The 27,095-nt window shown below is 35.7% G+C and overlaps 2 protein-coding genes across 2 annotated transcripts; one reads left to right on the plus strand and one right to left on the minus strand.

Annotated features, from left to right (window-relative positions):
• Positions 1-587: 587 nt before the first annotated feature.
• LOC133308146 (uncharacterized) lies at positions 588-4,091 on the plus strand. Its single transcript, XM_061508748.1, has 6 exons — positions 588-1,034; positions 1,147-1,195; positions 1,325-1,376; positions 1,738-1,901; positions 2,039-2,152; positions 3,609-4,091. The coding sequence occupies exons 1-6, from the start codon at positions 634-636 to the stop codon at positions 3,765-3,767; spliced, it is 939 nt and encodes a 312-aa protein (XP_061364732.1). The 5' UTR covers positions 588-633; the 3' UTR covers positions 3,768-4,091.
• A 671-nt stretch (positions 4,092-4,762) lies between these two features.
• LOC133308129 (protein transport protein SEC24 C-like) lies at positions 4,763-27,095 on the minus strand. The gene is made up of 25 exons (XM_061508731.1): positions 26,893-27,095; positions 25,816-26,733; positions 23,923-24,156; positions 23,545-23,619; positions 23,062-23,160; positions 22,417-22,528; positions 20,721-20,848; positions 16,336-16,455; positions 14,657-14,737; positions 14,120-14,197; positions 13,880-13,972; positions 12,106-12,160; positions 11,240-11,316; positions 10,837-10,908; positions 10,613-10,696; positions 9,908-10,027; positions 9,759-9,827; positions 8,594-8,671; positions 8,310-8,448; positions 7,938-8,102; positions 7,317-7,462; positions 6,816-6,995; positions 6,458-6,546; positions 6,313-6,344; positions 4,763-5,176 (listed from the first exon to the last, which is right to left on the minus strand). Exons 2-25 carry the CDS (start codon positions 26,635-26,637, stop codon positions 5,067-5,069), a joined length of 3,258 nt encoding a protein of 1,085 aa, XP_061364715.1. The 5' UTR covers positions 26,638-26,733; positions 26,893-27,095; the 3' UTR covers positions 4,763-5,066.

The raw sequence follows: 27,095 nt of genomic DNA on the forward strand, positions 1-27,095 counted from the left end.
AGAGTTGTAAACAAAAAAAAGTTGTAAAAGTAATTTGTTCCTATTTTTCAATAGTATTATTTTTTATTTTTTTTTAAAGAAGAGGTTATAGTTTATCAAGTCTTACTAGCTCTCTTGTAACGATCAGATAAAATTAAATCAATGATTGCTTCGATATAATTTTGTTTTTCTTTTCGTCATTTAATTTCTCTATTTTTTCTCTAAACTTCATCTTTTCATCATGTTTTACTGATTATTATCTAACTGTTATAAAAAAAATGATAAGAAACATAAACTTAGTTGATAGTAAATATACCCTTAAAAAAATAGATTACTTTGTGGAAAGGGAAGAGTGGTTGTTATTTTAAATGAAATAACACTCTGTCACGTTAAAAGAGAGATAGACATATAAAACAAATTTATTTAAATTTTAAATTAAAAAATTACTCACTTTTTCTCTTTTATAATTTCTATTTTTCTATGTCTATCTCTCTTTTAAAATGACATATGTTATGTGATTTTAAATGAGAAAGAAGAAACCCAATAATAAAACTCTTTATCCTTTAAAAAATCAGATACACTGAACCCATAAATCAAATGCATTTATCTTTGGCATGTAGAGGAATAGCCGAATAGCATCATCATTTCTGTTTCATGTCATATTTGCAGACTCAATCACACATGACCCAACAATTATTACGGCCTCTAAGACTATGGCCATGGTTTCACCACCGTACTTGTGCTAGCATTCCACTTCACTACCATCATCTTCTGACTTCTCCACAAGAACCCACAAACTCAATATCAACCTATGATCGTTTCTCGTTGGCCCCACTCGCTTTATCTAAGCGAAATTTTCGAATAGCGAATGTTCCACTACCCACCACTGAACTCGACAATGGAGGTGCCAGTGCCAGTGCTAGTGCCACCGACTCCGACTCGGATCCCAAGCCCAAGAAGAGCCGCAACCAATTGAAGTGGGAAGCAAGGCGTCGTGTGCATTGGGGAATGGATTTGGCTTCCTTCTCTGTTCCCCAAATCAAACTCATCCTTAGGTCTTGTATCAGAATTTAGATTTCTGAATAGACCCATTTCATTTTTGTGAATGCCCACTTCGGAAAGTTGCAATCTTTGCTAAAAGCTTGTGTAATTTGTTTTGGGTTGCAGGGTCGCTTCTTTGGACCAAGTTGTGTTCGAAGCTCTTATGTTAGTTAAGGTGTTTTTTCTTGTCCATCATAGTCATGATGAAAATAGTGCTACCGGAATTTTTATTTATTTACGCTGTGAAAATGTAATTGTGGATGAATCTGTTGTTGACGAGAAGGTGTTTGTTGTTTTGCCACAGAGACTGGGGCCAGATGTTCGCGAAGGAAAGCGAAGGCAATTCAATTATATTGGTAATTACTTTGGCAACATTTTGTTTTGAAAACAGCAATATCTTGTGTGGGCTATTTGGGTCGACTGCATATATGAGGATTAGTTCATGTTCATGACCAGTATTTAGAAGGGTATAAACATTCAGGCATGATTGAGCATCATCTCATCTTATTTTATATATCAGATGTGTTATTTTTTATCGCTCTTTCCAATTTGTTTTGCATCAATGAGACGGTATGTATACCTTGACTTCTTGAAATAACTGATCAATTTTCATTGGTACACTTGTCAATTTTCTTTCAACGTGTATTGGTAAATTGATATGATATTATGTACATTCTGCAGTACAGATTCATGTTCTTCATACATAAATTGTCTCAGGAAAATTGCTAGGGGACGCGGAACCTGAGTTAATGGATCGATTAATAAAAGCAACAAAAGATTCCAACCACAAGGAACTGCAAGCTTTAACTGGCTTAGGGTCTGACAATCTTGAAGATGACGATGATGACTTGATAGAAACTGAATACGAGGAGGACGAGGAGGTATGCATTCATACATAGTTTATTGAATAGTACCCCTTTAGCTTGTCTTTCTCTCACATCAGGGGTTGTTGTTTGCTAAATCTGGTGTGTTATATTTTTCTTTGAGTTGTATTCTTATTTGTGGAGCATGTTATCAGGAATCTAATTGGCATGACAGTCAAGTAACAAGGTGGTTTGATGGTTTGATCAATAAGGACATTCAAATCACCAATGAAGTTTATTCAGTTCGAGGAGTTGAGTTTGATCGTCAGGTAATAGTTTGCTCTATGCTTGATCAAGTAGTGTACAGTGGCGGAGCCAGCAAAAAATGTTAGCCCGTGCCAAAATCCCTCCTCCCAAAATTTTAGCTCCTGCCATCTTTTTATCTATTTTGCATAGCTGCCAAATTTTAGCCTCTACCCATGCCAAATTCTAAAAAGTTTGAAAACTAGCTAGTGCCAAGGCACTAGCTAGTCCCAATGTGCTCTGCCACTGGTAGTGTACATTTGTGCTTGCTTGAGAGCAGTTGCTGGTGAAACATACATTATCTTTCTTTTCTTTTTTTTGGTAATTATAGAGGGCCTAGCCCAGAACACAACAAACAAACTAAAATTAAGGGACATTAAAACTAAAGCTTGAAACTCTAGCTAAATCTTCTTCGTAAATTTCCTGCAATCCTGGAGAGACAAGTCTATATACTTATTCCTTAACCTTCGATCTTCTTCCTGTTCCAGCGAGCTAGTTTGTGCACCTGTTGCATTCGCAGGAGACATTTCGAAAATTGACTTCCCAATATTTGTGAAGCCAGGCTAGAATCTTAACCACTAGCAATCTCACCTTCAGAGGTGAACATGGAGATTAGCTCCATTGAATCCCCTTCCAGACAAACACAGCGGCATTGACCAAGCAAGCTGAAGACTATAAAGAGCTCTCCACATCTCTGCATTACATATTCCCAGATAGTAAGCTCCTCACCGGAGCCAAATGCCTTCTGCATTTCGGATCAATACACCACACCCAGCTTCATGAGAAGTTATGTCTGATGCACCATCAAAATTTACTTTGGTCCATCCAAGCTCTGGGGGAGTCCAAGCGGCTGTGACTACCCTCTCTTTGGTTGTTCTCCAAACAGGTCTTCCAACGATATCCTTAGGGGAATGAATGTCGTTTAGGTTTCGAGGGCCTTTCGAAGTTAGTGTCATGAATAGCCTTGTTCCTCCATTGCCATAGGAACCAACAACAAATGAAAAACGTGTCCTGCCAAAGCGGACTATAATCTGAAGCCCATGTACCGGAGATATTATGCTCAAAACATACATTATCTTACTTCATATGGTAATTAGTTTTAAGAGCTTATTTCAAATCAACCATACAGTCAGAGGTGGAACCACGTACAAGCTCATTGGTTGATGGCTCTGCTTTAAAAATTTGAGAAACACACCTGAAGTTTAAGCATATTTTTTTTTTATATATAAAATATAATAGAAGCCCCTTTATAGTTACACTTTGTCCGCACAATTTTCCCTTGCTATTAATCTTTTTGGTCTTTCATATTTATGAGTGAGACACAGAGAGATGGTATATGGGTGGTGGAAGGGGACGTTCAGGATCACATTACAGATTTCTGTATGCTAATCAAGTATCCGCTTTCCTTTTGCTGTCTACTTTTATTGGCATTAAAAATCTTATCATTTGTTGTCACTACATCTCATAACCATCTTTTAGCAGGAGTTGCGAAAGCTTGTACGTAGAGTGCACTTATCTCAAGAAATGAAGGCTGCTAATGAAGAGGAGGAGAAAAAAATAGAGACGGCAATAATTGGGGCCAAGAAGGCCCTCACTCGTTTCCTTCAAGGTATTGCAAAGATAATACCTGATGAGTATTAATACATCAATTAACCACTCTTATTTTGAGGCGACATATATCAGCCTAAACAGATACCCCCCAAAATGCGAGAAGTGCATTGTAAGCTGTATATTGTCCTGGTGGGATACGTGCTATGGGAAGCTATCAAATCTTTTTTATTTGAATAATGAAGAATCTTGATTTGTTATTAATATTTGACCATAAAGTTTATAGTGTTGTGCTCGTTAAATATTAGTGTTTATGTTAGAAAAAGGGTCAAATGGAACTCTTGATTGATTAGGTAGTGGCAAACAATTCTTGCATTTGTATTCTTTTTGGTGTGAAAATCAAAGATAGAGAAAGTTTCCTACTCATTACAATTCACTTCTCTTGGACTCGGGTCAGTCGGTTCCTACTAACCTTTATTTATTATGCTTCTTAAAGAAGGAAAAAATGTTTATCACTTTAAATAACACAACTTGTGTCATTTCACTCTCACAAAAGAGTGAAACTCGTATTTTTATTTTTATTTTGTTCACTCTCTCCCCCCTTTTATCTATCTTTTTCTCTCACTTAAAATAGCATAACTTTACATTCTTTAAAATGATACACATTTTTCCCTTAAAAGTTTTTATAAAATTTAAAAGCAATTAAAATATACAAATCAAAGTGTATTTTTTGTTTATTTAAGTAAAAATTGCATTGTAATCTTTACCTAATTTTTTCTTTTTGGTAAAAATTTACCTATTTTAAATTATGGGCGGATACACCACTCACAATCTAGTTTCTTACTCATTTAAATTGAATTCCCTTGGGATGAGTTGGTATCTACTAACCTTAATTTATTATGCAACTTAAAACATAAAAATTAAAAAAATTGTAACATGAAAAAGCCTTTAAAATATACAAATAATAAAGGTGTATTTACTGTTTATTTATTGTAAACTTCACCTGATACACCTCTTACAATCCAAAAACAAATTATTTTTCCTTTCTCTCTTTGTCCAAAAACAAATTATTCTTCATTTTCCTTCAAATTTACGGTAATATAATGAGACATTGTTATAATACTTCGATTGAAAACACATAATTGCCCATAAAATTTGTTGTCAGAGCATAGAACCAAAAGAAAAAAAATTCTAACTATTATCACCCACATCAATTAACTTATACATGTACATTAACAAAACTTGATAACAAACTTTTTGTCCGGTTTTCCTCTGTCAAACGCAAGGCAAATGAAGAATGCTCTTAAATAGGCAGAATCTCACCTATCCTTGGGGCTTGTTTCTCTATATCATTTAGGTCTAAAAGCTTGCAAAAATGGAGGCATATAATCGTTATGATGCCATTTTGTTCTGGATTTGCCTATGAACATGGATAAGAAACTCTACATAGGAGAAGCCACCTGCGCTCTTGTCCTCTATCATATATGAGAAGAATAACATTCCTGATAGATAGTAAATAAGATAGGTTCAGTTAAGAAATCAAGAACAATGTACACCAAAATAATTGTCCATAGATTTCTTTTATCTATTTAAAGATTTCCTATTCTAAACTAATGTAGCATAACAACCCAACAGAGAACTAAGAGTAGCACGAGTAGTTTATTACATAGATATGAAGCTCATTTTAATAAACTTAGCAGACAATGCAGTACCTAAACAGCTTGATAGTTTAGGATTTCCAGACAAAAATACTCGGATATGGAGAATTAAGCAGACAATTTGTTAATTAAGTCAAAACATGACTGACCCATTAAAGCCAAAAATTTATAATTCTTCAAAAATTAAATCCAACTACAAAAGAAATTTGTTTCTTAAAAAAAATTGTGTTTTGATCATGGGAGGCAAGTAATCACAATAACATTGCATAAAGTGGTAGCTCCGCAAAAAAAATAGATTCCTAGCGATCATCTGAGGTAAAAAATCTGAGGTAAAAATAACCAACAAAAAGAGAGCAGAAATTCAATCAATAGATTCTACTGTTGTCCAGCAACACTATATGGTACTGCTCCAGGGATCCAACCCAGTAAAGTTTCACATACACAAGCATCTTCCTCGGAATTTGCCACAAGTCATGAAACAAAAAATACAACCATTGAGCATGTTTAAAAAACTCAGGAAGAATGCTTAATGTCAACACAATTGGGTCATGAAAGATGGTGAAAGAAAAGGTTCAGTTCAAATCGACAAAATATAGGAAAAAAACACCCCAATTTGTACTTGCTGGTATTATTTTTTTATTAACAAAAGGCTAGCTTGTTGGTGTGAATATTAAGATGATTTGATGGACTTTGTTAAGTTTTGGACCCTACGTACAGAAAAGCAACCCTTTTCATGAAAACATACAGCATTGGTTCAAGAAGCAAATATTATCAAACAGAGTAAGCAAAATGTCTAAAAAGACTATGCAATTGAAACAATCAACTTTTTCAAAAACCGGGAAAAAAATGAAATATTGCCAATAGGATTGGGGAATGATGTCATGTTTTATGTAAATTAGCTTTCATCTGTTCGTGCCAATACTTAAAAATCCAGCCTGCATTAAGCAACCAGGGCTAAGCAATCATTCTAATGCACTGACCTGATGGATCTCCTTTCTTGCAGAACTTTAACCTGCAAAATTAAAAGATTGTTTAAAATTTACATTCCATTTAGTCATCAAATCACGTAGAAGATTATTCAGCAAGATCTCAAATATGCAATAATTGTCAAAACAATTAGCCTACCGAAGGTAGGAACATCTTTGCCGCCGTATCTCATTTACCACTTCATTTAACTTCTTCGATAGAGGATTGTCATACTGCTGCAATACAAACTGATAAAACCTAATGTTAACTTCACATTGCCAGTTCTGAACAACAAAATACTAGAAAAGCAATTCGATTAAAATAACTGTTTCTTTCAGCGCTCTAAAAAAACCATGTGTCCTAAAAGACACCAGGGCTTATGAATTAATGGTGATAAAAATTCCATTGAAAACAATCATAGATAGTGTTAGAATTTGACAAATTGTGTGCCATTAGGCAATGGCAACAGGAGGGAGGGAGGGAGGGAGGGAGAGAGGGAGAATATAACAGAAATTACCAGAGCAGGAATTTCGTCAACCGTAGCAACACCAAACAGTTTCCGCACAATATCTGGACTCACAGAGTCTCCAATATATATCAAACAATCATGACCATTCTCAAGAAGATATATTCCATCATCACTGATGTGTTCACTAGAAAGAGGAAGAAAGGAAGGAATAACAGATTCCTCATCTTCCTGCAATTTATAATAGGTTATTAGTGTCTCAAGAAGTAATATTAATATATAAGGTCAGGGTTTATAGATCACTTTGTCAAGAAATCAACCATTTTAACCTTTTCATCAGATAGCTTATTATGCTCACAAAATTTCATATCAATCAAATAAGTACTACATGCTCATTTTTTAAAATACGAATTTATTATCATTTTCAAAATATGATGCACTATTAAGTTCTGATTAAGCCCTTGCAAATATGGAATTTAACTAATTATGTGTCATGTGGAACATCATAATTTTTCAAAATTAAATGTTTTTGAACATGATTAATCAATTTACCTTTGAGTCAAGATCATGGATAGCCACCATCCTAGGATAGACAAGTGGTATTGCCAATGGAGCAGAGAGAGAGGACACATAGTTTATCCAAAATGACCGTTCATCTATCTTTCCCTCTGTTCGCAACCCTGTACTCTTAGTTAATGCTGAAAAAGAAATGACGAATGAAATTAACACCCATCTAAAGGAGATCATATCAACAATTTGAATTTCAACAATCGAGATTGATCTTTGACAGTTATCCTCAGTTCACAGCTAAAACAAGATCCTAGTTCAAAACAGACGGACCAGAACAAGGACAATAATGCAAAGTCAACGACCATTTTAAAGGGGCAACATGTGAAAAGATATCTACAGTATATCCAATAAAATGCAGTAATATTTCTTCTAAAGGGTATCTTTTGATTTTAAGAATTTTGACCACGTTACTGGCATATCAGTGCAGGAGTGGCAAAATAAAAACAAACAATAAAAAGAAAAAAAATGGTTTGAGACAATCAGGTTTGGTATGCAAGGTAGGACGTAAAAAATTAATAAACTATGACAAATAATATCTCGTTAGTTCCACGGAATTGCTCATCAGAAAACTTCTGAAAAGAATGCATGAAAATTCATACATACCAAGCGTGTAAAGGGGCAAAAGCTTTAGCGCCTCTGGAAGAATAAGTTGTCCAGATGAGGACACGGTAGCACAGAATTTGCGATATGAAAATAGTGCATTGATGCAAAGATTTGTCACTTGTTCCCGAACAAGTGGGAGTGGCTTTGAAGGAATCTCACTAGCAGCTACAAGAAAAAAGAAGAAAAGGAAAGCCGTTAAAATTCTTCCATCTAACTGCAAACACATGCTCTAAAATATGAACAGGATGACACTACCATGAAAACAGCTACAATATTTAAAGCCAACAAAATTCAATATAGAGCTGTTGACGGTCTATATATGGCAGCCACAAATGCAAAAAACATGACAGCAATGCACATCAAGGATAATACCTTGCTTCAAGAAACAGCAAAATTGAGTGTCCAAGTCAGCTGCGCGGAACAGATTACTAAGCATACTAGTGACAGGCAGAGATAAGGTGACGACACGTATTCTTCTTTGGCCATACACAGTAGTGTACAGAAGAGCACACTGAACAATGAACAAGAATATATAAACAGAACAAAATAAGAATTTTTTCACCAACAGTGACTAAAAAGTTTCCTAAAGTAATATAAGGTGATGTGAAGATCATAAAATCCTCGGAATAAAGTAGAGCAGTAAACTTGTCTAATACCTGAAAAGCACATTCTGATCCATCCTGCAACTTATCATCATGTTTCAATGTTACCATGAAAGTTTTGTCACAGTCAATCTGCACAAAATAAAAATTAGGCCACAGGTTGAACATACCATAGTATGTTTCAAGAGGAGTATGTTTTAAGGAATTCTAGTTTTCGTCAACATAAGAATGGCATGGTACCACTTGCAAGTATGTAGACAGTTAGGCACCATATCAAAGCCTGTTTATATCTCTTTCTGGGAAAACTAATCCAGCCATATCTCCCTCCCCATCTCCTCTTTTCTATTTTATTTGTTTCCAGGCAAGCCGATTGATTCCATCTACTCAAATCGGCCAACACATCAGTTAAATGTATGCAAATAAAATAATACTGTTCACCAGCAATTTCACCCTCGATTCAAAAAAGGCAGTACAGAAAATTCAAACCTCCATAACTTCACTTCTTTAGTATCTAACACCTTTAGCTAAAACCAGTTCCGTCAATAGCAATGACATTTCAAATCCTAAGATCAACCAACTTCATTAAGTGGAAACTTCAAGTTAACTCCCTTATTTAGCCCTCAATTTTGTACAATTTTTTAACAGGAAAAATGGGTGGTAGGTAAAATTCTCTCAGATTGCTATGAATCCGAGAGCACTCTGTGCAATTAATCAGGAAGATAGCAATATAAGGTGATCTGAAGATCATAAACTCATAAATACCAATAAAAATAGAAAAACTGAACAATTTTTTATTGATGATGATAGCTATGCTGTTACATTCTTCCTATAACAAATTTATGTATAAAATTTTCATTAGAAACGCATGTCACTACATCGAAATTTTTATCTCCTTCCAATTACATCTCTCTACTTATTTTACACATAATCCAACAGTATTAACTAAACCTAACAACACAACAACATTGATTGAATCTACCCAGTATACAGCAAGCTTGTGCAACTATAGATCACTTGTATATAACCCAAATCGTAACAGTCTTGTCCCATTAAGCCTAGGAGTTTAAACAACACTTTTAATTATATCTGAACTATGGTTTAGCATATATCAGCACGCCAGTGTTAGTATACATTATACAATCTAAATTGCCAATATCTGAACTATGGTTTAAACACACATGCATATAATAATATCCAGCATCTAGAAAAATATACAGACCCCAGGTAGGTCGACATCAGTTGGGATGCGTTTACAGAAGTTGCCATAGTATTCCTGTACTTGGATACCCTGACAAAAAATAAAATGAAAATTGTAGAGTCCATATGTTGCATGAAGAAATAGCAAAGAAAGTGAAACAAGCAAACTACCTGACTGCACCTCACACGCATTACAGCCTCAAAACCTTGTGGCCTGGTGATATTCCATCTAAGATCGTTGTAAAGCTTTGCAGAATCAGAGAGAGCCGAGAATGGGTAATAATAATAGACCTGGAAAAAGGTGAGAAGTTCAACATCTAAAAATCTGATGCATGCAATGCAACACATATATTTGCATAGCATATAACTACTTTTGTATGGAAAATGCTTTATAAATGCAATGTGTAATAGATACAAACACATTTTTAATTATTCAATAAATATTTCCACTTTCAAAAAAATTATAACTATTTCCTTGTGGTATCAACTTTCCGACTCGTGAAAAATCAAAGAAACCTTAACAACCCCTTATGATTATAGGTAATGCTGCCTTTTCAGATACAATGACTACTAATCATTATGAATTTATGATATGCTTTTTGATTGCTTCCCCCTTTTTGTCCATTTCCTTCCCATTAAAATTTTCAGCATGTGGTTGAAAGCATCTCAAGCATAGAGACAGATTTATATAGGTAGAACAGATTAAAAAATAATATTTATCTTAATATCTTTTCATTATTATTGCAAAGATCTGATCAACTTAAGAAAAAATAGTAATCAAATCTTCATCTCATTTAGCACAAAATGCGACAAAAGCTATCCCTTTAATCATGCACTTAAACAACAGAACAAACCCTTTAAAACATTCATGTATACCTGTCCACCAGTAGTCCGAGGGATGACAGATATGGAAGCAATGTCCACATAAGTCTGAGTAGTCACAAATACATCAACACAAACCTGCAGCTTTACAAAATAAATAATTATACTTAACCCATCCATATCAAGCTGACCATTAAAAAAGCTCACAAGTAAACTAGTAACTTCAACCAGACATAAAAGTAATGCCTGATTCCCAAGCAAAAGCACTGGTGATTGACCTGATACTCAGCAAATTCAACTGCTAGTTCCTTGAATGTTTTATCTGCTGGTTGAAGTAATTTATGGGCTTCCTGAAATTCAAAAACTATCAGCACAACAGAACAGTATCTGGACCAGATTATTAGGATGTACAACAAATAATACAATGCAGAGTATCAGATAAATCATGGATAATTTTAGCATATATGAAATTTGGTCTCATTTCCATTTTCACCACTAAATGCAATGGGATTTGCAAATATATGGAACTCAACACATGTCAGCATCTATCAAGCTCGAATTTAAAAAAAGGAAATGGCATAAAAGAATTTAAAAACATGAAATAACAAATTGATATGTTTTCTACTGAAAGAATGAAAAGAATCCAACAATTCAACGACCAATTTGATTTGAGATATATACCTTTTCCCCTGCAGTGATGTTTGTTCTACCTTCAGCCTCCCGTCCAGAGAGTGCACCAATGCCTATAGATGGCAAGACTGAAAACAAAAGAACAGTCAGCGATGAATCAATAACACAAATATGGTTACGCGGGGAGCTCTAAAAAGAAAATGTAAGATAAGATAATAACGATTACAGAGAAAAGAAGGAAAATAAATAAATGGACAAAGATAATAACAAAGGATGACAAGAAACTGAACAAAAAATTAAAGGAAAGACCCATCCACACATACAAATGAAGCTCTAACCACCAAGTCCAAACACAAATAATACCAATTAAACTGCAAATGTAAAAAATAATATTGTTTTAGGTAGGACGTTTAAAAAGTTTAATTGCAGGAATGATTAATAGCAGAACCTATTACTTTTGAAAGAGGAAAGTGGGTTTTAAAGATAAAAGAAGCATTTGGATAAAGTCAAGAGTGTTTACCAAGTACTTCTGTGTGCCGCATCAACAAACCGTATTAATTCTTTTACTTACTCATTTTTGGTCATTAAACCCTGTTATTAAAACACAGGTTTTTTAAATATATATATATATATATATATTTCTTTTATTTTAACCTAAAATTGCAGAAGTTTGCAGTCTTTCTGAATATTTGTAACTTTTTTTATTTAGATACTGAGTTTTATTCGTCATATAATTCCGAAAAGAAAAGAATTGACTAAGCAACAAATGTGGCAGCATGCATGCATTCAAAAAAGAAAATTAACATCAACATGAATTTTGATGCTTCATTCATCATGGCCTACTAAGGATGTTGATAGCAACAATTATGTAACACAAATATCAATTATTTAAGAAATATACAAGCTGCGAAACTCACCTGACTGGAAAACCAACAGCTTTCCTCCAGTGTCCTTCATTGCAAGGAAAGCCGCCTAAAAGAAGAAAACAATGGTATAAGAACTAACATATTTTCATATGCATTTGGATAGAGGAACATGTGTCAATTTGCCAACCGCAGTGAGATGACAATAAAAATAATGGAAAACAACAACAATAGCCGTCTTAAGCATCCACCAGTTGCTAAAGGGTATATTAGTAGAATTAGAAAGGGTAGCAGGGGAATATAGAACCAAAGCAATGAGTACAACATAAGGGGCAGAAAGGGGTTTGAGCTGTAACAACCTTCCCTACGTGGCAAGGAGTGTGGGAAATAGGAAGCAACGGGAAAACAATGGAACAAGGTTAAAGGGAGGCAAGGATCATGGTGGGAGACATCTAGTCATTAAGTGAGAATTTGGGGCCTTCGGACGGGGATAAAGCAGAGCCCTCGAAGAATCAGTAACCATTTTCATTTGTTCTTGTTTTGCTTCTGTTTTAGGGATTAGAGAGGACTACCTCTGCTGTAAGGAGTTCAGTCTGAATATTTTCCTAAATAATATCCAGCATAACAACATATTTGCATGCATAACAACATATTTGCATTTACAATATAAGAAAAATGTAATTAGAAGAAAACGAATAAATATGCAAAGGATAGGGCATCTCCAGTCCATATACGCAAAACAGAAACCTTACACAAAAAACTATCAACATAACATTACATAAACCTTCAACTTCATGCATACCCCATAAAGACACACTATGAAACTTAAGTGTTATTGATGGAACCCAAAATATTCAACAGCAAAGATAACAACAATTGAACAGTAAAATACTTCCATTATCTCAGTATTCATCAGAGACACTAACCAGTAAGCATAACAAAGAGGTAATAGGAAATACAAAGGAATAACAAATAAAACAACAAAAGACCTCACTCACTCTCAAGCCAAAATACCTAGGCCAAAGAGATCCCAAGAGATCCTTTGCAAAACCCAATTCACCAAAATACTCAATATCCCCCTATCACCCTACACACACTCCTTTTATTCTATACTTTAGGAATATTCTAGAATAATTTCCCTAACAAACTAGCTAATTCCCTAACTAACTTTGCATTGCTGAACTTGGGCCCACTAGTCATAGCCCATCAGTTATACATCGTAAAGACACCCTAGATATATGATAGAACTTGAAGAGTAAAGAAAAAAGTGAAGAGTGAGGGAAAACCACAAAAAATCAGAGAGAAAGATCTGAACAGAAATCTGAAGTTAGAAAGGTATTGACATCAAAAAGTGTTTTGTGAACAGAGAACAAGTACAATAACTTCAACAGAATAACTGACACCAACAACTGTCAATCTAACAGAAAAGAGCACAGTCACACATGCATGAACTACTCCAATATAACAACAAATATTTGTTTTTTGATTTTTTTTTTTTTTTTTTTTTTTTTGGGGGGGGGGGGGGGGGGGGGGAGAGATAAGTAAAACCTCAGAAATGCAGCAAGCAGGCTAAGAAGAAGAACAAATAAAAGCGTTTAGTCATGGTTATTCCTTTACTTCACTTCTTTTTTAGATTACATATAAAAAGTATTCATTAAAAGGATGCCAAGAAGCATTGGAAGTATGTATGAAAGTAGGGAAAATCTAAAACACAAGAAATTATATAAGCACAAGGAAAGGTTGATCCTATCTCTATAACTATCTCAGCAATTAACACATAAAACGTTGCAAAGTCACACAATTATAACTTGAAAACAAACTGACATACCTTGATAGCTGCACCAAATGCTGATTCAGAGGTTCTATTAGTTTCGAACATGGTAGGAATGCTTTCCAGAAGTAATTCTAAGTGTTGACGGCACTAACCACAAAAGAAGCAAACCAATTAAGTAAAGAACCATACGGCTGAACCAAGAATAAGAAAAAGTAAACAAAGTAAATACATTCTCCAAAGATAACTCAATCAATCTACTACAATTCTGCAAGAAGGAAAATATTTGAAACTGACCTCAGATAGTGGAACAATTACATCAGTTTGCAAAGGAGTATAAACGTCTTGGACATCAGGAACAATGAGCATCAGTGGCTACAAATTTTAAATTTCAAAAACAGCCTGAGATACAATTACTTAGAACTGTAAAATGCAAAGAGCTAGTTATCTAAACTAGTTACTCAATTACTCAGAACTGTAAATATCTATTAATTAAACTAGTTGCAAAGATATATTTTTTATGTTCTAAAGTTCACAAAACAATCACAAGTAGAAAAACATAGGTGCAAACAAATAATAATAGAAAACCAATGTTCCCACTGCTCCGAGACACAGGAAAAGCTGATACAAACAATGCAAATATGATTGCTTGGTTTCCTAGACACCAATTAACTGTAGTATATAAATCCCCACTGTCATTCACCCTCTAAAAGCAGAAAATTTCAAATTATGCCTAAAACAAAAGTAGTTATATGCTATGCAAAAAAGCTGGAAAACATCAATTTACAACTACTTTTTTCAAAAATAAAAATCAGTATATATGTTATGTTTTACCTGCTGCAATGCACGTTTCAAGTTGTAAAAGTGAATTGTTGAGTCAAATGTTGCAACTCCCACCAGTGTGCGAGGACCTTCCTGCAGAAAGACCAAAAAATCTAGTTATGAAGTGCATGTCAAACAAAATGACTCATTTTTAAGAGTCTTTGTTTGGAAAATTTAAAGGGAAGCCTCCTAATAGTAATTCAGTCAGATAACTAATCGCAAGGGTCAACAACAAACTGAGCAGAGATTTTTCAAAAGGAGTGAAAAAACAACAAAGATAAAACAAAAACAAGAGATAAAAGGTCTGTTTGATTGAGTTCTGATTTTTTTGTTCTTAAAACTGTTTTGTAGAATAGTTATGAAAATAGGTGTTTTCTTTGGTTTTTTGTTTTGAAAGTTAAAAGTCAAAACACAAAATAAAAACAATTCATACATGTTCTCTAAATTTGATTCTAAAATAAAATAAAATAAAACAGTTACAACTTTTAAAACTTTTTTTTACAAAACAGGTATTAAACGAGTTTTTTTGTTTTTTCTTCTGAAAACTAAAAAACTGTTTTTAGAAACAGTATTCAAACAGGGCAAATTTTCTGTCCAATATCAAAAAGAAACATTTCAATATTCCTGATCTCCGAAGTCTCCTATTGTTGGTTTTCTTGGAGGTGAAACAAAGATCGGTTGGCCCTATAACTCAATAATGTGTTTATCCACTAAGTAATTGTAGGAAACTGATATTCTACCTGGTAAAGCCACTAATAGTTTCACTCATTGAATGAGAAAGGATAAACCAAAGATCTGATACACACACTTCTCCCGCTTTTAGTCCCCCCACACACTCACTCAATTTAGACCTATTAAGAATTTAATTTTAAGCTCTATAATAATGTATACACATTGCAGATCATGTTTGGTGCATGAAAAGAGATCATGACTATAAACATGGGCAAAACCCGGTGAACAAGGCTCCCCAACTTATGAGAGTAGGAGTAAGGGTATATTGTACGCAGCCTTGTTATTGTATTTTTTTTTTTGCCAAGATGCTGTTTTTTAGACTCGAACTCGTGAGATTCTAATCACAAAGAGCAACCTTACCGCAGCTCCAAGGCCCTCCCTCACATCATGACTGAAATTAATGAAGATAAATAAGGGGAAAAAATGAATGTTAACTCATTCCTGTTTGCCAGGAATCACACCATTCTCACTTTCATACCAAACATTGGAATCCTCACCCATTGAATGGAGGCAGGAAAGTTATTGTAATTTCTGCATGCCAAATATGCTCATTGGTGTTTAAGTAGCTAGAATGCACAGTAAACAGATTCGAACAAGGACACACAAGCTTCCAGCGTTGACTGTGTGTTGCCAGATCATCAAAGATATACCTCACAAATTCACATAATACCGAAGGACCAAATCCTCACATACAATAAGATAATATGTCACTAAATTACAGACATTATACGACAGTTACGTTATTATAATTAAGTGTAAGGACCAACATAGCAGGAAATTGATTTTTAACATCACCCATTCAATTCAAACAATTCATTAATTTTTATTTTATTATTTGTTTTTGCCAATTTTGTATCTTGATATTTACGTACCGATCTAAATGGAGTATAATGAAGCAATGAGTTTCAATCCAATCGAATAAAAGAAAATTGGTTAAGTTGTCTACAGTTAGAACTCACCGGAAGGTCCTTAATAACTTGACTGATAGCACTGCAAGCTGCAGCTGTTGCACCAGTTTGAACAGCATTCATGGATACATCAATGAGAAAGAAGTACACAGCAGGCATTGGCTCGCGGACCTACAGAAAATAGAGAACATTGCACATCAGTCATCATGGACACTAACGGGTTAGAGAAGCAAGAATGACAGAAAAAAAACAACTTATTTCCAGACCGAAGCATAGACTGCTTACTTTGGGTATCAGCTTAAGGCCATAACATAAATTAGGCCAACCATATAATTGAACATACTTTATTAATCCAGTATACAAAAGGAGCAAATAAAATAAACTTGACTCAATACAAGTAAACAGACATTTATAAAACAGATAGCAATAGAAAGAAAAAAAAAAAACCTTTAAAGACAAAATTGACTCAATATTTGATTTAGTGATGATATTGGGAATGATTAATATTCAATAAACCATATTACGAAATTAGTAAGTTGTTACCTGTTAACTTCATATTTTCATTCTATGAGCATTTTTTTAAAACTCAAATACTAGATTAATTTTAAAGTTTTTGTAAAGAACTTTGGGATACACCACCCCAAAAGCTAGCTCAAAGGGTGGGAGTGCCCAAAGCCTTATAAACTCCACATTAGCTGCTCATACAATCAATGTGGGACTATATATCTCAACACGTCCCCTCATACGAGAGCCCATTGGGCTTGAAGAGTGGACAATGCAACAGACCCAGCCTACCTGTGCTAAGAAATTCCACAAAGAGAAAGTGGGGGGCGGCGAGGATCGAACCCGGGACACGAGGCTCTGATACCATGTAAAGAACCAATTCAACCCAAAAGTTTAAGCTGTTGGGTGAGGCTATAATTAATGGTTTTATACATCTCAACACGCCCCCTCACACGAGAGCCCACTGGGCTTGAAGGGTGGACAATGCACAGGTCCACCTACCTGTGCGAAGAAAGAAATTCCACTAGAAAGAAAGTGAGGAGCGGCGAGGTTTGAACCCGGGACACGAGGCTCTGATACCATCTAAAAAACTTTGGGATACACCACCCCAAATGCTAGCTCAAAGGGTGGGAGTGTCCAAAGCCTTATAAACTCCAAATTAGTTGCTCATACAACCTATAAAGTACCGATACCAACACAGCATTTTCGATACGTTCCCGATACGTGACTTCGATACGTTACTTCAAATTTACTAATATATCGATATGTTCTGATACGTCTTAGTATTAAATAATATTTTTAATATATAGAATACATTTCACATTATTTATGTATTTGTTTATTTACTAAATATGAGTATAAAATATGAAAATTAACCAGCACCCATTATTTACATTCACGTCATGTATTTGTTTATTTTAATTTTCTGCATTATTTATTTAGTTTTATTATAATTACTTGTCTTTTTAATTTTATGATATTTTACCACAACAAATAATTACTTAAAAGAAGCTAAAAGTCCAAGATTAATGGGCTGTGTACCAAGCCCACCGAAACAAACTGCATGGACAAAATTTGCTTGGGCTCTTTCTCTTAAGAAAAATATCCATATCACTAAACCTAATCTTTACTTTCTTGAAAACCTTCAACCATCTCAAGCGGCGGCTAGTTTTGGGAAAGGAAGATAAAAAGAAAAAAAAAACACAATGGTGATGTGTTGCAGCAAGAAGATGAAGAAGACCAGCTGACTAGCAAGATGGCTCGCACGGAGCTCTGGTTCGCGAACGACGCGGAGGAGCTCGAGGTGGGTTTGCGGTGGTGTGACGCGGCAGTTGGCTACTGGTGCGCGACGGAAACAAGAGATTTGACCGTGTCGAAATTTTGTTGACTGATCGATACGGCAAAATGGGTATCGGAAGCGTATCCGTCTGGGACGCGTGTCCGATACGTTGGAAAAAAAAATTTGGACGTATCGGTGCTTCATAGCATACAACCAATGTGGGACTATATATCTCAACAGTTTTCATTTGGGTTTTCGGCTATTTATATGTCATTTGGGCTTAATTCCTAGGAATATTGAGCCAATTTTCCTGATACTATGTTTGGTTGATTGTAAAATATTACTGGGAATGTGGACCAAATTTACAAAATTAACCTTAATTCCAAAAATTTCTCCTTTGTTTATTCAGCTTAGTTTGACATGGCTTCCAATGAGAAGCAAAAGACCAACCCTCGTGCTGCTATGGTGGAACTTGAGCTGATGCGTCAGAGGACATACAAGCAGCACTTGCCCTTGCTCCCCAATAAACGTTTCTTGGTCCCTTGAATTTTCACATTTTCTTTGCATGGATTGCATAAATTGAGAGAGACATTATATTACCTGACATCGCCCCAATAAACGCTTCCAATGCAGCCACCACAACCCTAACATGGCTCCAGGGAAATACCGCCATCACCGCCGTCATCAGCATTCTGTTGCTGTTCCCGGTAGCGACAAGCCAAGCCCAGATTCTCAAAATAAAAAATCACGTCTTTGGTCCCTTCAACCTCTCTTACTATGACATCTTTGACATTATACCCTCTTCAACGATCAACTTGGTGCTCTCCAAGTCATGCCGGACAGCGCCGACAACGTCTCTCAGACCAACAACTCCGGCAGAGTCCTCTTCAAGCAAAAAGAAGAGCGAAAGAGGAGGGGTATTTTGGTTCGAAAATATTTGAGAAATTTTCCCATCACTTGGTAATCCAAGAATACCACCCGCCTGGGTGGTATTCTTGAATGGTATTTTCAGTCACATTTTGCTCACAAATAAAAATCCTGGAAAAATCACATTCATAGGAAAAATTTTAGAAAGAGCATACCAAACATAGGCTAATACGATTACCACCCTCACTTTCCCAGGAATCTCAAATAAAACCCTCTACTAAACACCCCTTTAGGGATTAATGTTTCTCATGTTGTAGGAGATAATTTTATCTCCTACACACACGTAAAAGTGTGTGGGGCCGTGTGAGGAGAAGAGAGAAAAAAATGGGTCCCACACACTTTTATGTGTGTGTAGGAGATAAAATACAACATGGAAATAAGTGGAAAACTTAAAACCCTAAAACATTCCCTATTACTTGTTACAAGTGGAAAACTTAAATCCTTGAAGAAAACCAATTTCTTCTTAAGCCATGGGAAATAAGTTAAGGGAATTTTACTAGGAAAAACTAGTGGAATTGTCTTATTTATGAAGAACCCACTAACCTCTAGAATAATCTAATAAGAACCTTGGGATGCACTATCCCAAAAGCTAGCTTAAAGGATGGGAGTGCCCAAGGATTTATAAACCTTACATTAGTTGCCCATAAAATCAATGTGGGACTTCAAGTCCCATACCTTGCAAATGGGTCATAACATTCCACCATGCTTCCCAGCTCAAGCCCAGGGTTCTAAGTCCAAGGGTCCAACCCCCAAGTTCCAATTCCAAGTTCCAATCTGCGAAACATAGTGGGTGCTCTGATACGAACTTTGCGAGAACCTTATCCCAAAAGCTAGCTCAGGAGGTAGGAGAGCCGAAAGTCCATATAAACCTCACATTAGTCACCCATATAACCAATGCGGGACTCCAAGTCCCATACCTTGGAGTAGGATTGTAACATTCCACCACGCTCCGCAGCCATAGCGCCCTCGCGGGCTGGCTTTGCGCTAGTCTTTTTACTAGCCCTGGGCGAACACTACAATGTCAACGTCACCAGTTGCGCCGCTCGATTGTAACTGGGAGACATAGTGAAAGGCTCTAATACCATTTGATAAGAACCTTGGGATGCACCACCCCAAAAGCTAGCTCAAAGGGTGAGAGTGCCCAAGGCCTCATAAACCTCATACTAGTTTCCCATACAACCAATGTGAGACTTCAAGTCCCATACTTGCAAATGGGTCCTAATATAATCAATCCTATTATGAAGTACTGGAGTAATCCTTCTTCGTGAATGGGATCATCCAATGGTCCTAATATCAACTTTTAGGCAGTCATTATTGCTATACATTTAGCAATTTAACATACATTTAAATTCCACTTATTTATGTTTACGCATCCAAGCAGTGCCAATTTAATCCATGTCTGGTTTATTTTCCTTCAAATTAGATTTTTTGGTAAAGGATTGTATTTAAACAACCAGACATGATCATTCATTCATAATGTAGATTCTTAGGGCAATAAAAAAGTTTAAAATAACAGTGTTTAGAGTAGAGTTTAAGGTTCAGAGGGAGAGGGTCAGAGTCTTTACTTTTAACCACCAAGGACTAGATATCATCTCAATTCAATAAATATCGCACATTCAAACTATTTAAATTGAATATTCTTCTAACGATGAACATCCAAAAAAAGAAATACACACTCAAAAATCCATCTTCATATAGCCCTTGTATATGTTATAAACAAACTAACCATGAATTCTTTTGTGGCAACAAATTCAACCGTTCCTCTACACAGCTCAGGCCTTTCATCAGCATCCCTACGCCGACCATCTGGACCCAAATTGCAGTGGTAGTCCCGTGGCGTTTCATCACTAAATCCTGTAAAACAGATATACACTTACAAATAAATGGTTGGCCAGGACACAAAATGCAAAATATTGAATAGTCCTATCATACAGAAGCCAACATACATAAGAAAAATAATGAGACTTATAAGCGAGCCAGACAAATTTTTTTTGGAAAAAGCACAAGGTTGGTCAGAGGTACTTTCCATCTTAATAAACCCCTTTAGTCTAAGGTCAAGTCTTTTAGTTGAATTGTGATGCTGAATGACATTTTGTAGGCTCACACACCACATAAGGTTTTTCCCCTAATATGTGTGTTATCTGTATTTGATCAGAATCAGTTCTTCATCTGTTCTTACATTGTTGTTCTGCAGTTCTTCATTGAATAGATTGTTCAGCCTTTTTGGTGAATGCTGGATGTGCCCTGAGTCCTTTGACCAATATTTGGGGACCAGCGTTAGTGGTTTTGGTAGAAGTAAAGAGGTTAAATTTTTATGGCAATGGGTAATATATGCTATTTAATGACATTTCATTGGCTAAGTAGCAGATTTGGAATAAGATTATGCGATAGGCTTCTAATTGGAGTAAAGCACGTTTTCTTTGTAAAGGGATTTCCTTAACAGAGATATGCAGGATAACTGGACAGCTTTGCGACATTCGTGTTTTCTCTTTTTCTTTGTTATTTTATTTTCCTTTTTATCCCCTAAGGTGAACCGCTTATCCTCCAATTTCTTGTACTTTCTTCTCTTCATCTTAATGGAAATTTTTTTATCAAAAAGAAAAAAGACAATTTACATAAGTAACAATTAAAAGTAAACAGTAAATAACTAGTGCATCAAATGCACAAACTTGTTATATGAGTAATGATCGTCAATTGTCATGAACCACCTCTCCCATATGCTTAAGTTGTTAGGAAAAGACACATGATTGACTTTTATATTATATTTCTAACATGCCCCGTCACATAAAAGCCTTTTGGGCTTGAAGCACAGACAATGCACAGGCCCATCATATGCACAAACTTGTGATATGAGTAATGATTGTCAACTTTCATAAACCAACTCTCGTAAACCTTAAGTTGATAAGTGAAGACATATTAATGATTTTTATATTATATTTCTAACATAAACCAAGGAAAGCTATTCCCTTGTGACTGAAATGTCACGGGTTCAAATCCAGGAAACAGTTTGATACAATTGGATCAGAGGTAAGGAAACTTAAGGAACTCAGAGAAGCTTTTGGCCCAGACACAGCTTATGGATTTTCTATATATTGAAAGACGTAAACAATACACTGAACATGAAAGCAAAGTGGAAATCCTCCTAATACAAGATACTGAATTATAGAAAGGAAAAAAGTAATGCAAATATGTAAGGGTAAGACAATGTACAAAAATTGTCCTCACCCCACCCTCGCTAGTCGGGGTTTGATGAGGAGGAGTTTTCTTCATTTCTAACACAAACCAACCACTAACTAACTTTGCCTGTCAAAGACAAAATAAAGCTTTATATTTCCCCACACCACACCATTGACAAGTTCCATAGTACATACCAACAAACAATAGTAGGATGAACAATTCAGGGAGATATTACTAGTACTAACCACACAAGTTGCAAATGAAACGCCTTCCCTGATCAATGAATTTCATGAAGGGATTTATGTAAGCCTTGCAACGTGAGCAACGGACAGGACCACTCTCCCCAAAATCAACAACCTGTTACATTAGTTATTTAGCCAAACATTGTAATATAGTTTTATCCACCACTACAGCTATACAAAATATGAGTTGAAGACAGTAGTTATGGACTCGACAACAGTCACTAATTTTGTTAGAATATATAAACAGTTGCAGAACCTTAAAAGAAGAGAACTTTTTTTAACATTCCCTACGGAAATACTAGCAAATATAAGAAAGAAACAGCAAGATACAAAATGCACAAAGAATTCCAAAGATTGTTAGTTCAAGAATCCTAAAAATGGCGTGGATGTTCTCCCCAAGCAGATATGCCACAAATAGCTAGCAGGCAATCAAATATTTGACAAAAGATAAAGCAAAGTCCTAACTTTTCATTACTTGGTTAACATAATAACATGTGAAATGTATACAAATTACCCTATTAAACTACAGGCTCCCTAATTCAAATATTTAGAAGAATAAGCACAGATACAGAAACTTCTACAACTAGCACTTGAACAAAAAATAATCGCAGATGCAGAAACTTAAAAGAAAGAAATAATCATTGGTACTTGGATGGGCTCCTCAGATGAATGTGGAAGGGCCAAAGGCTGGACTAACATAGCCAACTGCATTCCTGATGTTGCCAAAAGATCAGCAGTGAAAGGAATCTGTTTCATTCAACAAAAAGAACAAAGCAAATGAAAGAAAATCAATATGAAATGACAGAAATCTCAATATTTTCATAATTGAAGTAACCAACCTCTGAAGGTTACTTTAAATATAAGTAAATTTTTTTAGAAAGAGAAGAATACAGAGCAAGAGAACGATTTATCTTCTTAAGCAAAAATAATAAAAATAAAACCCTTCAATCCCTCTGCATATGAGACCATCAGTCCGACAAAAGTAACATTCAGGTGACCAGTAACCACAATATAGAAGTCACAAGTACAACTCTATACAAACAAGTGATATGAGCGAGAACTTATCTAAATACTAACATTTCTCATGACCTTATTCAAGGCCAAAAATATATTGCAAATGTTAAACATTACCTGATTGATTGTGCACTTCATGTAACGTGGACTGCAATTCCCCATATCTCTTACAATGTAATCACTTGTAGCAGGCTGGACAATAAAAATCAGAACAAACAGCAATAGTGATTAATGCAATATATATGTGACTTTCCAAAAAATGTACGACATCGCATTGGCTATGAAACTACAGATTTTAAAAGATTTTGAAAGGGGAATAATACAAATGGAAATAGATAACAATGGAGAAAAGGAAACTTTATGATTGAATGATTAATAATACCAGAGACCAAGAAAATGCAAGCACATTTAGCAAGCCTCAGTTTCAACACAAATCCATTTCTCTCTATAGTTTATATTAAATAAACCAATTATCAATAATTTTCAGATGAATACCGGAGGAATGGTTGCCTGATTGCCTTGACGAGTTTCATGCAAGATTACTGATGAACCTGGAGTGGGCCTTGGAATTTGATTGGGATCAATTTTGGAAGGCCCTGCCATAGGGGCTCCAGTTTGACCAACAGCAGGTGATATAGTAGTAGTCATAGATTGATTGGGAAGTGGCGGTGGCATGCTAAACATCCGAGGAGTCTGTGAAGGACCAGGAACTGGAGGAGGTGGTGCCAACTACGGAATTCCAAATATTCAGAATCCAGATTGATTTTCAAAAGATGAATAAATGCATATAGGACATATTACATCACAATTTGAGTATTTGATATGGTAAGATATTAAGAACATTTAAAGAGTACACACCGACAACTATACAAATGAGGTGTTTACCACGGCCAAAGGCCCATTCATAAACAACATAAGATAATTAGTTAATTACAGAATAATTTACATACTGTCTTGATACATATGTTACAGAATAGACAGAGAACAAGGGAACTTTGAAAAATTAAATAACTGCTTAACCATAGCTTTTCATTTTTTGGGTTATGGTTTATATTTTTCAGACACCACTATACCAAACCATGCCTGAGGCATAGATTATAAGAGCTATGTCACACAACAGAAAGGGCATACCATACTATGTCCGTGCTTTAAAACCAAGACCTTGTGCAAAAGTAGAAAAGTTATACAACTAACAAGTGCTTGCTTCAAGCATTCACAAGCACTGCACTTGCTGGAAATTCAATAGCAAAGAATAAAAGAAGATGATTAGTATGAAAGAGAGACATAAAATGCTTAGCAGTGCTTCAAAGGTTCCAAATTTTGGATGTTTCGGTCATATTATGTGCAAGATATGCACAAAACAAGCATTTACATTTATAGTTTGCTGACTTTGCTCTAACAGGTAGAGGCAAATGCAATAACTTTAAAGCAGGACTTTTTCCATTCATTGAAATGGGACTGTTTTATTTCTGGCATTTGTAGGGTGATTGTATGGGGATTACTCATCATTTGCTGTAATAAGAAAATATCTTCTCCTATTTATTTACTTTTTACTTTCTTCAACTTTTTTTGAAAAAGATAAAATCACATTGATGTAATTTTACATGGTACTGAAGACCTTATTTAATACTCCATAGTTAAAATGGTCTTTTGTTTGTTGAATTAGGAGCAGTATCTATAATTACCAAGTGATGCTATGACTTGATCAATATGCTCAGGATAACCTCAATGATTTTAAATATGTCTACTTTTAAGGTTTATAATTTTCTGACTGTATTAAATTTCGAATACCTGTTCTTAATCTCCCTCACGTCTCTTTGTAGCTCAAAAATTATTTTAAAAAGGGCACCTTATGCTCATAAAAAATTCTCTACTTTTAAAATCAAATAAAATATTTCAATGAACCATCTCTACGGACAAATGAACTATAGAACCACAATTTAATACTTCCCCTTCTGAGACCAAACATAAGAAACTTCCCATCTCCTCTGAAGCCTCTTTCAACCAAACAAGCAACGTCATTGCCAACTTTGCTGGGCAATGCATACAGATAACACCCTTGTTTATAAATGCATAAATTAATGAAATCTTACAGTCATTTTTCCTGTTTGACATAAGAGACATAATTAAAAAATAAAAAATAAAAAATAAAATCTGTTTTTGGTTCAATAGCTCAAGCTTACAAACATCAACTTGAGCTAAGACCATGCAGCTGTCGAAATTATTTTCTTTAGACATACAAAAAAAAAAAATTTATTCCTTATACATAATGGTATAAGAGTAGGTTACATTATTTTTATCAACTCATTCAGCAAAAAGTTGTGGCTAAAATTTGTTGGATAAAAAGACATTCAAATACAATAAAGTTCAGATAAAGAAAAGAACTACCTGCTGGGGTTGTTGCATCTGCCAAGAAGGTGCTCCAAAAGGTGAACTTGGAGGCTGCATTATTCCTAGAGATGCCATGGGATACGGGGGCTGAGGTTGAACGGCCGGGCCCGGAGGAGTTCTCATTGTTGGAGGTCCAACTGGCGGTTGTGGCACACTACCAACCGGAGGAAAGCGTTGGGGACCTGACAAAGCCCCGGCAGAAAATACTGGGGGCCCATTATTCATCAAGTTAGTGGGTGCACTTGTAGGGGGCATGACAGGATGAGCACTCATTGGTGGTGAAGTGAAAGGACTTTGACTTGGACGAGCACCCATAGTTGGTGGAGGAGGCGCAAGTGGACGGGCTGGTGGAGAACCACCAGGGGGAGGAACCCCAGAAACAGGTGCTGCAAGATTACCCACAGATGATGAAAAAGAACTAGGAGCGAGTCTGGAACCAAAAGCTGGAGGTTGACCAGGCGGTGGCCCAGTAGGCCTTCCAGGGGCCACATTTGGTGGTAAGGTAGATAGCGGATGTCCAGAAGGAGGCCCTGTAGGCCTAGCCAATGTTCCTGGAGGTGGACCAGGTCGAGAAAATGGAGGTGAGGAACCAGGGACTCCAGGCATAGGGGCTGAAGAAGGAAAAGGCGCTGGTTGGCCAAAGGGGGGAGGTCTAGAAGCAGGATTTGAGGTCATAGGAGGCCGATTGAGATTCAAATTGTGCATATTATCAGCTAGTGCATCTGGTGTACCCCTAAAATTAGGCATGTAATTAGGAGGAGGTGGCTGTGGTGTGTTATTGCCGGGTCTAGGTGCCCCTGGAGGCACAGGAGCAGCCATTACTGAATCAAATGAAATCCAAGCTCTAACTTCTACTAATCCGAGTTCTCCTTCAACAGATTATTATCAAACTAATACCAAAAGAGGGATCCAAATCTACAAGAAACACGGATTCAAAAAATCATTGCAATGTTCCAGAAAAGTGAAAAAAGATCAAGGAGATTAACACGAGCATGCAATCCAGTAAATCGAAATGATCACAGCTGCTAGAAATCGGAAAGAAAATTATGATAAATGAAAAGGAAATGGCAAAACCTGATATCAGATCGGTCGAATCTGCAAAATTGGGGGCAATAGAGCTTAGATCGGGAATGAGGGGTTTTAGAGAGTGGGAAATCGTAGATGAAGAGCTAATTATATCAGCGCCATTTGTTTCATCGGTCATGTGTAACTGTTGAAGGGGCGTTTGGTTCGGGTTATTTCCAAATTACCAAAGCTGAGCAATTTTTTTTTATCTC

This window comes from Gastrolobium bilobum, unplaced genomic scaffold (genome assembly GCF_033153095.1).
Source record: "Gastrolobium bilobum isolate Gb01-03AN ecotype WA unplaced genomic scaffold, APGP_CSIRO_Gbil_v1 utg7653, whole genome shotgun sequence".
NCBI classification, from domain to species: Eukaryota; Viridiplantae; Streptophyta; class Magnoliopsida; order Fabales; family Fabaceae; genus Gastrolobium; species Gastrolobium bilobum.

Excerpts from the sequence above, each read along its gene's own strand:
- LOC133308146 (XM_061508748.1), top strand. The coding sequence starts at position 634 with ATGTCATATTTGCAGACTCAATCACACATGACCCAACAATTATTACGG. Across the intron at positions 1,377-1,737 it reads AAGGCAATTCAATTATATTG|GAAAATTGCTAGGGGACGCG; the intron begins GTAATTACTTTG and ends AAATTGTCTCAG. Across the intron at positions 2,153-3,608 it reads GAGTTGAGTTTGATCGTCAG|GAGTTGCGAAAGCTTGTACG; the intron begins GTAATAGTTTGC and ends ATCTTTTAGCAG.
- LOC133308129 (XM_061508731.1), bottom strand. The coding sequence starts at position 26,637 with ATGGCTGCTCCTGTGCCTCCAGGGGCACCTAGACCCGGCAATAACACA. Across the intron at positions 9,828-9,907 it reads TGCGTGTGAGGTGCAGTCAG|GGTATCCAAGTACAGGAATA; the intron begins GTAGTTTGCTTG and ends ATTTTTTGTCAG. Across the intron at positions 5,177-6,312 it reads CAAGAAAGGAGATCCATCAG|GAATGTTATTCTTCTCATAT; the intron begins GTCAGTGCATTA and ends ACTATCTATCAG.